The following is a 10,788-nucleotide window of genomic DNA, read 5'->3' as shown; positions in this document are numbered from 1 at the left end:
TTTTGTGAAAAGTGCATATGATTTCTCCAATTTCATAGCTCATTGTTTCCTTTTCTCCTACCTTACCCCTAGCCACATTACAACCCATTTATAGCCCTTTTTGTTTGTGTATTTTAATTCATTCATTTAGTGGAAGGATGTGATATATTTGCAAGCCTATGGTAAAAATTTTCAATGCATTTGACATGAGAGTTTGTTGATATATATCCTATACACTAATGAGCGGAATGAGCGAATCTTGTGAGGAGTTGTTAAATCCCATGCATTTAAATTTCTACACATTCTGATTGCATTGATTGTTCATGATGTTATTTTGTGAGATGCTATGAAATTAAAATGTCTTGTTGCATGAAAAAATGTTTTGGATAAGTAGAGGAAGCGGAAGGAGGACGAAAAATTGAGATAATGAGTTGATCTATTTTATGCTTGAGGACAAGCATCGTTTAGGTGTGGGAGATTTTGATAGGCTCATAATAGTTAGTATTTTTATTTTTATATTTCCCATTATTCCAACCTCCGATATGTTTAATTGATACATTTTTGTGTAATTTTATTGTAGGAGGAACTTTCGCGGTCTTGGAGAAAATTTGAGTTAAAAAAGTGATGTTTATCACATTTGAAGTTTCCAAGATAGAGTTTGAAAGTGAATGACCAACCAGAAGAAGTCCTGGAATAAGGCGTGGTCACGTCTTATGACGATACTTCAGCTGCCAGAAAATTGCAAGAAGGGAAAATCTAAATAAAATATTATCTATTATTTTATATTTTATGATTAGGGTTAATTAAGAGGTTAGTGGGCTTTTTAGCAAAAAAGATTTAGACCCCAATGAGCACACTATTCACGTAACAAAAGGGAGGAGGCGGGAGGAAAAATTTTTCTCCAATTTTCATTCCAACATCTCACGAGAACAGAAGAAAGAAAAGGAGGCGGCAAGATTTTCTCACAATTTTCTCCAACAACTCTAGTACTTCATTTTATTTATTTATTTTTATGGAGATTGTAAATCAAACTATGTTAGGCTAATTTTCTTAGTCTGATTCAAGGGATAGTCTACTGTTTAATTTTATCACTGTGAGGTTTTTGCACTTTAATTTATTATTCTTGTTCGCCCAAGTATTCGTTGGTTTATGATTTAATTATATGAATGTTATACGTCAATTAATCTGACAATTTAATTTGATGTATGATTTTCTACTGCTAACCATAAATTCATTGATCTGTAATTGTCATGAATGATTGGTACATGAGTAGCATAGATTAGATGTATTGTGCTATCATAATATATTTAATCTAAATAAATCGACGGAACTAAATCTTCCAATTGCAGCTATCTCGGTTGTTAGATTTTAGAATTAACTGTTTTCACGAAACGAAAATGCTATTTTTAATTAATATGGAACGCTATCGTGCCCAGTTAGTTATTGATAAGTTTTGACGGGATGCTGGGTTCAGTCAATTAATTTAGGAAAACACAAGAATTTTAGCGGCTATTCCTATAATTCTAAGGTTAATTGCTTGGAACAACATTAAAATTCCCCCCTTTTTATTTGCATTTTTACTCGAAAGAAATAATATCCCGTTCCCAGTGGATTCAACCCTACTCACCATTACACTCGTTTTTATTTAAAAGAGTAGGAATTAATTTGGTGGTCAACGACAGCACACCAATAAGGAAAAATCAAACTTCAACCTCCTCACCCTCTGACTCTTCTGCTAGACGATGCCTCAGTAGGAAGAATCAAACTTAAACCTCCTCACCCTCTAGTTCCTCTGCTAGGTGAAGGCTCAGCAGGAAAATAAAACTTTCACCTCCTCATCCTCTAACTCCTTTGTTAGGTCATGCGTCAGCAAGAAAAAAACTTAATTTCCAACTTCTCAGCTCTGACTCCTCTGTTAGGTGATGTCTCAGCAGGAAAATAAAAATTTTCTCCTCCACTCTGCTCCTTTGCTAAGCGATGCTTCAGTAGGAAAAATTTAAAAATTTCTCTACTCCACTCTGCTCCTCCACTAGGCGATTTCTTAGTAGGAAAATTTTAATTTTCTCCTTCCCAACTCTGCTCCTCTACTAGGCGATGCATTAGTAGGAAAATTTTTATTTTTGTCCTTCCCAACTCTGCTCCTCTACTAGGCGATACCTTAGTAGGAAAATTTTATTTTTCTCCTTCTCAACTCTGCTCCTCTACTAGGCTCAGCACAAACAGGTAAATTTAATTTTTTCTCATCAACTCTTCTCCTCTACTAAGCATAGCCAAAGTAGGAAAATTTCATTTTCAATCTCTTCACCTCTTCTCATCTACTAGGCATCGCCCAAGTAGGAAAATTTAAGTTTCAATCTCTTCACCTCTACTCTACTACTAGGCAATGCATTAACAGGAAAATAAAACTTCCACCTCCTTACCCTCTGACTCCTCTGCTAGGCGATGCCTTAACAGAAAAATAAAACTTTCACCCCCCACCCTCTGACTCCTCTGTTAGGCTATGCCTTAGCAGGATAATAAAACTTTCACCTCCTCACCCACTGACTACTCTGCTAGGCGATGGCTCAGCAGAAAAAATCAAACTTCAACCTCCTCACCCTCTAACTCCTCTGCTAGTTGAAGACTTAGATGGAAAATAAAAGTTTTCAATCTCTCCAACTCTTCTCCTCTATTGGGCGCAACCCAAGTAGGTAAATTTTAATTTATATCACACTCATAATACAACAACATCCATTAACTGAATAGAAGAACGTTGCTTTATTTAATTTCAACTGATTACATAGGACAAATTCAAAAATGAAATATATCAATGATAAAATCAAGAATGATATTTACTAAGGTAGTAATCATTCTAGGGTCACTTTAAAGCCCTGCCTTGAGCATTCTTCAATTAATAAGCTCCAGAATTAACTTTCTCGATCACTCTGAAAAAGATCCTTCCACTTTGGGTCCAACTTTTCACCTCTGCTTTTTTTGTACCTTCACCAGGACCAAGTCACCAACTTCTTCCTTTCCTAATCATATTAACCTCCACATGCGATCTTTTTCCCTCCTCCCTCACTACCTCATCATAACATCGACGTGCGACTTTTTGATCCCCGCACAAGACTCCAACTCCTTTTCCCACAGGAAACTTAAGCTTCTGATGATAAGTAGAAGCTACGGCTCTAAAATCCTTCAGGCTGGCCATCGTAGAATTCCATTATGTGCTGACAGGGTATCCACCATGGTGAAGGCTATCATTTTTGTTACCCGCCGAGGATCAGTCCCCAAGGATAGGGGAAGAACAATCTGACCCAAAGACGGGATGGCATGTCCTGAAAACCCACACAGCGGGGTGGAGGCCGGCTCAAACCCAAATCCTTCCACCTTCATTTGATCCAACGTGCTCTTGAACAAGACTTTTAAGGAGCTTTCATTATCAATAAATATCATCACCATATCATAATTGGCAATGGTGGCCGTCACAACCAATGCATCGTTATCTGGAGTCACAACGCCTCGGAGGTCTTCCAGCACAAAGCTGATGACGGGGTCTTGTGGTAAGTATGCACCCCTAGATATCTCAAAGTTCTCTAACCTTCTCCCATGTGCCATCCGAGCTCGTCCAGAGTCTCCATCAGTAGCACCTCCCGAGATCATATGAATCATTCCTCTCATATGGTGGTTATCCTCATTCATTTCTCTCCTCGGTTCGACGGGCTCCTGAGGAACATCTTGACCTCGATCTTTTATTCTCTGCTCCCCGACCATCTGATTTATCCACGGAGGGCCTTGACCACGCCTAGGGGACAGGCGAGATCTCTGTCGACTCCCGGATGAGGATCCTTCTCGTCTGTCCCGCGAAGGCAATCTAGCACTGCTCTCAACCCTTTGCGACTTCTCCCACCTCCCTTCGGGTTCCCTCAACTCCATCACCTTGTCACGACTCCTATCCAGAGGAACATAAGATGAGAATTGTCCTCTGCCCCTAGCTTTATCCTCCACTTTCTCGCCTGCACCTCTCTTCCTACCTCCTCTTTCCTCTCCCTCAACTATACTTTCCCCAGGTCGCTGCTCCACCACTTATGCTAAGGGTGTCAAAATCAGACACGACCCAACAACCCGACACAGTTCAACCCGAAAAAAACTAGGTTTGGGTTTGGGGTTTTCGGGTTCGGGTCAGATCGGGTTGGACCCGATAACTGACCCGAAATAAATGATCGGGTTGGGTTCGGCTGACCCGAAAATTTTATTTTATTTTTTTAAAAAAATAATTAATAAATATTTCCTACATTTTTATATATTGTATGTCTGAAAAAATATTTATTGTATATTTATATCATAAATTTTCATAATTTAATATTTATTTTGAACATTTTTTTCATTTTTTAAACAATTTTTTGTTTGATTTTGTAAATATACCTTATTTTTCTACAGTTACACTTTCAAATTTAAATCATATATCTCAGGGAGATTTTACTATTATGTGTTTAAATTAAAATATTATTATTATTATTTGAATTTTATTTAATTTTCTTTAAAAAAATTTATAAAAAATCGAAATCAGGTTATATGGGTTGATCGGGTTGATTCGGTTTCGGGTTCGAATTGAGATTTTTCGGGTTGGGTTCGGGTTATTACTCAACCCGACCCAACCCACTCGATCCACTCGAATTGACACCCCTATCTTATGCCGCTAGGCATCTCCTAGGTTTACATATTTTTCCGCTCGAGATAATATATCATCATAACTTGATGGAGGTTTCTTGACCAACGATTTAAAGAACTCCCCTCCCCTCAGTCCTTGGGTAAAAGCACTTATTATGATGTCAGGGGAAGCATCTGGTATATCCAGCGCTGCATCGTTGAAACGCCAGATAAATTCTCGCAGAGTTTCAGTCTCTTGCTGCTTCATCACAAACAAACTCAAATAATTTCTTTGGCGCCTCTTGCTGCTAGCCAATCTGTCCAAGAAAGTAGCGGAAAATCATCGAAAGATCGTAGGGAGTTCGGCTGCAAGGTGTTAAACCATTGCTGGGCTGACCTCACCAACGTGCCTAGAAACACCTTACACTTTACTCCATCTGAATATTGATGCAACAGAGTTGCGTTCTCAAACCTTCCCAAATGTTCTTCTGGGTCAGTACGTTCATCGTACTCTCACACATTTGATTGTCGGAAAATTTGGAGGAGGCCCTTCTTTCAAAATGGCAAGTGAAAAAAGACTTCCTATCTTGGGTGCTGGCGCTCTGCTTCTCAACTGCTGCCTCAACATCCGTATTTCCTTCCACATTTCTCCCATCTCCATATTCCCCTCTTTTGGGAGGGGCTGTGTCTCTTCAACCCTGCTCTGATGGCCCTCAGCATTTTTCTCTCGCTCCTGGCGAGTCCTGGCGAGTGGCCTGTTCCTCAGTAAACATAGATTCTTGGTTCCTCTTCATGGCCTCGTCCACTGTCCGGGTAATAAATTACCCCAACTGTTCCAGGGTCAAGTTCCCCACGTTCTCACTAGGACGGGGTTGCTCGACCCCTGGCTCGTGACGGGGCGGGCTGCTCAGCTCTTGTCTCCTGACGAGGTTGTTCATGCCTCGTCTCAAGACGCGGTTGTTCCGACCTCGTCTCAACATGCGATTGTTCGGGTCCCGTCTGAGGACGCGTCGATTCTGAGTTAGGTCTTCTGCTCCCTCTCCTGCCCACCATCTCTACGTCTCAATTCAAAGTTTCCCACAGACAGCGCCAAGTGATACTCACGGGAAATTTAGGGTCTGATTTCTGCAAGTGTCACTAGTCCAGACACAGGTTTTGAAATTGTCCTGAGCCTGAAATCACGAATAAGACCGTTAGAAGGAGGCTAGGAGGGTGTCCTGGCGTAGCCTCTCCGACGCTCAAGTCATACACTGAAAATATAAGTGGAAAGCAGCTAATGGTGCTGCTGAAAAATAATATAGTGAATAAATGAACCGTACGCTCAAACCTGATATTTATAGGAGAATACATGGGTCAGTCATAGGCCCTCTACCTGTGTTAGAGATGTGCCGAGAGTTTGGGCCGGATCTTGATGAGCTCATTCGTGGAATATCAATTTTCTTTTTTATCCTGCCAAAATTCTCACTTCTGCTCCATTTTAAGGAGTTCGGGTTGGGGAAGTGCCTATTTCCATCCAATATTTTTTTAAAAAAAAAAACAAATTTAAATATAACTTTTTTGAAAATTCATAGTTCAGCCTCGAAATTTAATTTTTTGCCCTCTTCATTCCCAAAAAAAAAAAACATATTATATAATTATATTATATTCATTAATTTATGAGGTTACGCTTGTTGCCACGATGTTTCTTCATTTAAAATATCGTTGCCCATAGATGTAGCCAGATTCATCTATATAATCTGTCGATAAATCCCTTCATTTATTATACATTCACCACAAAATCAAAACCAAGCAGCAATGGCGACCAACGACAAGTCCACGGCCACGGCCACGGCCAAGGCCAACCTGGCCATGGAGCCGGATCTGGATGCTCCATTTGCGCCGGGTCTGGAGCTGGCCCAGTTTGCGGCGGGTTGCTTTTGGGGAGTGGAGCTAACGTATCAGAGATTGGAGGGGGTGGTGAAGACTGAAGTGGGCTACTCCCAGGGCCATGTCCCCAACCCGACTTACCAATCGGTATGCACCGGATCCACCAGCCACGCTGAAGTGGTTCGGATTCACTTTGACCCGAATGTTTGCCCGTACACTACTTTACTCGACGTGTTCTGGGCAAAACATAACCCGACTACTCTCAATCGCCAGGTATATCTCAGTTTCTTGAATACTCAAGTTTAAGCCTTTTCATCTATACTTTGATTCATGTATCTGTTGGGAATCAATAAATTCAAAGAATTTTAACAAATTTTATGCTGTCTAGGTTATTATTTTCTTGTTTTCGACGCAAAGTTTTGAGCTTTTGATTTGTGGGAAATGTTGGGAATTGTTTCAAGAATTGGAATTCTTGCTTGTTTATTATATGTGAAATTTGGTTGGTTTTGGCTTTTAGATGATCTCCTAGACTCCTACCATTTACAACATTGTCCAGTAGTTTAGCTTCTGCTGCCAAGCTTTGGTGGTCAATTGGATAAAGCAAGCCTCCTTTGTTGTTTTAAATGTGCAAAATTATATTTGAAAAATAAATTATCTAATTGTCATTAATATTAAATCTGTAGCTGATATATTTGTTGTACGTGCTTTTTATGATCATGTATGAGAAATCATACCGAAGTAAGAGTTGTAAAGGCTGAAAATATAAATTAAATATTGCTAGAAATTGATTATGCTTATATTATAAGAAAAAATAAATTAATTATGCTTCTTTTCTTCCTTGTTTTTTCGTAAATCTATTTGAAGTATTTGAAATTTTCGATGTGTTGTGGAATAAAAGAAGAAGGAAACATAGTAATTTTTTTATTATGCTCAAAATGATGTTTTTTTTTCCTACGCTGTTTTTGGAACAATTGCATATATATACGCACAAAAAGCACTTCCTTCATTAAAATAATTTGTCTATGAACTTTAGCTATTCATTTAAAATACAAGGTTTAGCTAATTGACTTTTTCTGTAGAGTTTATGGGTACAAGATCAAAAGTACATGGTTTTTTAGCTTATTTATAATCACCTGTGTATCTTTACACATCTATCCCAAAGTTTGGTGGTAATCCATGAAACTCAAGGAGGCAATTACCTTAAGAATTGGGATGAGATGGCGATACTTGTATAAGGGTCGAGTCAATAAATTTAGATGCAAAAGTTAAGTTGCATAGCTAGCTTGTGTTAAATGATAATGGGGAATATCTCTTGTTGTGTATAATACTATTTCTTTATACTATGTCATAGGGAAATGATGTTGGAACACAGTATAGATCAGGGATATACTACTACAATGAGAGACAGGCCGAATTAGCTAAAGAATCCTTAGAATCTAAGCAGATTGAGTTTGGGGAAAAAAAGATCGTCACAGAAATTTTACCAGCAAAGACTTTTTACAAGGCTGAAGAGTATCACCAGCAATACTTGGAGAAGGGTGGAAGAGGCGGTTCTAAGCAGTCAGCTGCTAAAGGTTGCAAGGATCCAATTCGATGCTATGGTTGATTGAATAAACAGTCAATAATTTCCCATTACCAAATATGGCTTGTTGCATCTCGTAGACGACTTGGTTAAAGTTAAATCTCTGCTTTGAATTTGATGCCTAAAAGCTTGGATTCGCTATAAGAAAATGTAATAATAATATCTCATCTTGAAATATTGTATCTAGTGTGAATGAACTCTTTATTTCATCATTCTATTGATGTTACAATAAGCAAATATATTTCGAATTGCATGATACATTCGAACTGATTTGTGTGAAGTTCACAAATAGGCATAAACATATGGAATCCAAAGATATAGAAATAGCAGGTACTGCTACAAATTCTTTTATTATCTTGAAATGTGATCTAGAGTTCATCCTTGAGGTTGATTTTGGTGGGTCCGTGGGGAATATTGGAGGAAGTTTTTAGAGGATAAGAAGCTTCCATTGCTATACCACATTGTCCCTCTTTCGCTTGGATACCACGTTGCATCCTAATATAACCTTTCTCCCCCCACTCGGCTCCCCATGAGTTCTTCACTATCCAGTATTTTGTTCCATCGAGAGTTGTTCCGTATCCCACAATTGCCACCCCATGATCTAGCTCTGTGCCACATTCTCCGGTGAACACTCCCTATAACCGAAGATTTCCTTTTAGGACATTTAGTTCATAATCTTAGGATAGTGATTTTAGGGCTCATGCATGAAGAATGTAAAATATCTAGTTACCTCTGAGTAGAACTGGAAATCGGAACCTCCGGCATCTATGGCAACTGCTATGGGCTGATTTGCTGCTGCTTTCAATAGGGCATCTTCATTGTTTGCTGGCACGTTTTCATGTCCGTCAATCATCACTGCTGGAGAATTAGCCTGGCACATTAAAAAGAAGGAAATAAAATAGAAACATGAAACACCTGTCTTAACTGCTTTAATGCGTCTGATCCGAACTTGGATTGGTGACAACATGGTTCACCTTTTTACCGTCACATGTACCATCTTGTGCTGTGTAAGGATAGTTTGCCTCTGTGGTAATGCCGCCCTTCTTCTTTATAAAATCGAATGCTAAGTCCATTAGTCCTCCATCGCAGCCCGCATTTTGATCATGGTCGCAATCAACAAGCTCTTGCTCCGACAGGGAAACCAAATGGCTTGTTTTGATATGATTTATTCCCTCGACTGCCACCACGGTTGAAAATGCCCAGCAACTACCTGTAATATATAAATATATTGATATGGAAGGCTATTCAATGTTAAACCTTATCTCACATGCCTTTGGCAGAAACTTCAGTGTGAACGAACAACTGCACCAAGGTCTAGACCGACATGGCAAAACCAAGACGATAAGATTCAGCTCGACCCAGGTGAGAAGTTAAACTTAAGGATTTGTTGCGTATGACATGTTTTCTCTAGTAACTAATTCTATTTGAAGTTGGCATGTATATCTGATTGAACCGAAACCTTTGCCTCATCCGGTTGCAATTTTGCGCTATGATATGCGAGTGAATGAAGGTGATTTGGTGTATTATGTGTCTAACAAGAAACCTTACCACATTGGCCTTGATCCTTGACACCAGTGACAGACCCTGTCTTCCTCCAATCAACAGAAGGTGGAACACTTTGAACGTTCTCATACATAAAAGTTCCATTTCCTCTTACACTTCCTTGCAGCATCCGATGATGCTTCACCTTCGAGCCCGAATAAAGGTTCCTGAATTCGTGGTTCGTCATGTCTGCAAACTTGTTTAGTTTCAACTTGTACGGCTTATCATTCTTGTTGAAATTGTGGACATAATGAGTGTTTGCCTTAAAGACATTAAATCGTTTATTCTTTTCATCAATGCTTCTCGACACCGTGTGGTGGCTCCTCCACCGTTCGTACAAATCCCACAAACTGTCATCTCTCTCTAAATCTTTCTCGTGGAAAACGAAGCTCTCCCCGAGACGAAGGACCAGAGCAAAAGAGAGAATCACTAAGACTAATTTCTTCATATTGTGTTTGATCAAATTTCTTTATCTCAAGATGAAGAATTTAGGCAACGCAAGTGATCCTTTTATAGAAGATATGTGAAATCACAAGGGATGGAAACCCAAGACTCCTTATGGCAAAAACTATTAACAAAGAATCATGGAGGGAATTTTAGGATAAGGTATGAGAAATATAAATAAGCAATTCCGTATGGGATGAACTTGAATGCAGTACGCTTCTTATAAATCGGCTTCGTTTTCACACGTCGCGAATTCTTTTGCTACACTTGATATCATATTTGTTGCTGTATTAATTGAATGTTATCAGTCACATGTTTTTTCCAGTCTTTATAACTAGTTTTTCTGCGATACATGACAAGCATTCAGTTAATTCATATAGCAGAAGATTTGCAATGGAAAGCGTTAGTGGTGTGAAAATGGGAATGAAATTGTTGGAGGAATCTGTCGTGGAAAAGAATGGGGGATAGGTTTCCACGCAGAACACGCCACTGTGTTGATGCAAGCATTGGTTACGTCGTTAGACGAGGAAATCTTTAGTTTGGCCTCAATTATTTGGGTGATCGAACAGGTTAAAGAGTACACACTAGCTAGTGGGGTGCAAAAATAATGAAACCGACCCGACTCGATCTTGAAAATATCAGATTAAGGTTTAGGGTTTTGTGGGTTCGTGTCAAATTTGTTTGGACCCGAAAAATAATCGGGTCCTGGTTGACGAAAATTTTTAATTTTTTTTATATATAGAATT

At 39.1% G+C, this 10,788-nt stretch overlaps 2 protein-coding genes across 2 annotated transcripts; one reads left to right on the top strand and one right to left on the bottom strand.

The window, feature by feature from the left end:
* The first annotated feature begins 6,367 nt into the window (after positions 1–6,367).
* LOC142531044 (peptide methionine sulfoxide reductase-like) lies at positions 6,368–8,271 on the top strand. The gene is made up of 2 exons (XM_075637042.1): positions 6,368–6,747; positions 7,826–8,271. The coding sequence occupies exons 1-2, from the start codon at positions 6,403–6,405 to the stop codon at positions 8,078–8,080; spliced, it is 600 nt and encodes a 199-aa protein (XP_075493157.1). The 5' UTR covers positions 6,368–6,402; the 3' UTR covers positions 8,081–8,271.
* LOC142531043 (vignain-like) lies at positions 8,219–10,544 on the bottom strand. Its single transcript, XM_075637041.1, has 4 exons — positions 9,605–10,544; positions 9,031–9,266; positions 8,787–8,927; positions 8,219–8,691 (listed from the first exon to the last, which is right to left on the bottom strand). The coding sequence occupies exons 1-4, from the start codon at positions 10,044–10,046 to the stop codon at positions 8,425–8,427; spliced, it is 1,086 nt and encodes a 361-aa protein (XP_075493156.1). The 5' UTR covers positions 10,047–10,544; the 3' UTR covers positions 8,219–8,424.
* Positions 10,545–10,788: the final 244 nt, after the last annotated feature.

Source organism: Primulina tabacum, chromosome 17 (genome assembly GCF_025594145.1).
Source record: "Primulina tabacum isolate GXHZ01 chromosome 17, ASM2559414v2, whole genome shotgun sequence".
Lineage (NCBI taxonomy): Eukaryota > Viridiplantae > Streptophyta > Magnoliopsida > Lamiales > Gesneriaceae > Primulina > Primulina tabacum.
The sequence above is the reverse complement of the archived record's forward strand: the minus strand, read 5'-3'. Positions and strand labels throughout refer to the sequence as shown.

What these genes read in the sequence shown, in the direction of transcription:
- LOC142531044 (XM_075637042.1), top strand. Translation starts at nt 6,403, where the DNA reads ATGGCGACCAACGACAAGTCCACGGCCACGGCCACGGCCAAGGCCAAC. An exon ending in CGACTACTCTCAATCGCCAG is followed by an intron (nt 6,748 to 7,825) that starts GTATATCTCAGT and finishes ACTATGTCATAG; the next exon opens with GGAAATGATGTTGGAACACA.
- LOC142531043 (XM_075637041.1), bottom strand. Translation starts at nt 10,046, where the DNA reads ATGAAGAAATTAGTCTTAGTGATTCTCTCTTTTGCTCTGGTCCTTCGT. An exon ending in GTACATGTGACGGTAAAAAG is followed by an intron (nt 8,928 to 9,030) that starts GTGAACCATGTT and finishes TTAATGTGCCAG; the next exon opens with GCTAATTCTCCAGCAGTGAT. An exon ending in ATTTCCAGTTCTACTCAGAG is followed by an intron (nt 8,692 to 8,786) that starts GTAACTAGATAT and finishes CTTCGGTTATAG; the next exon opens with GGAGTGTTCACCGGAGAATG.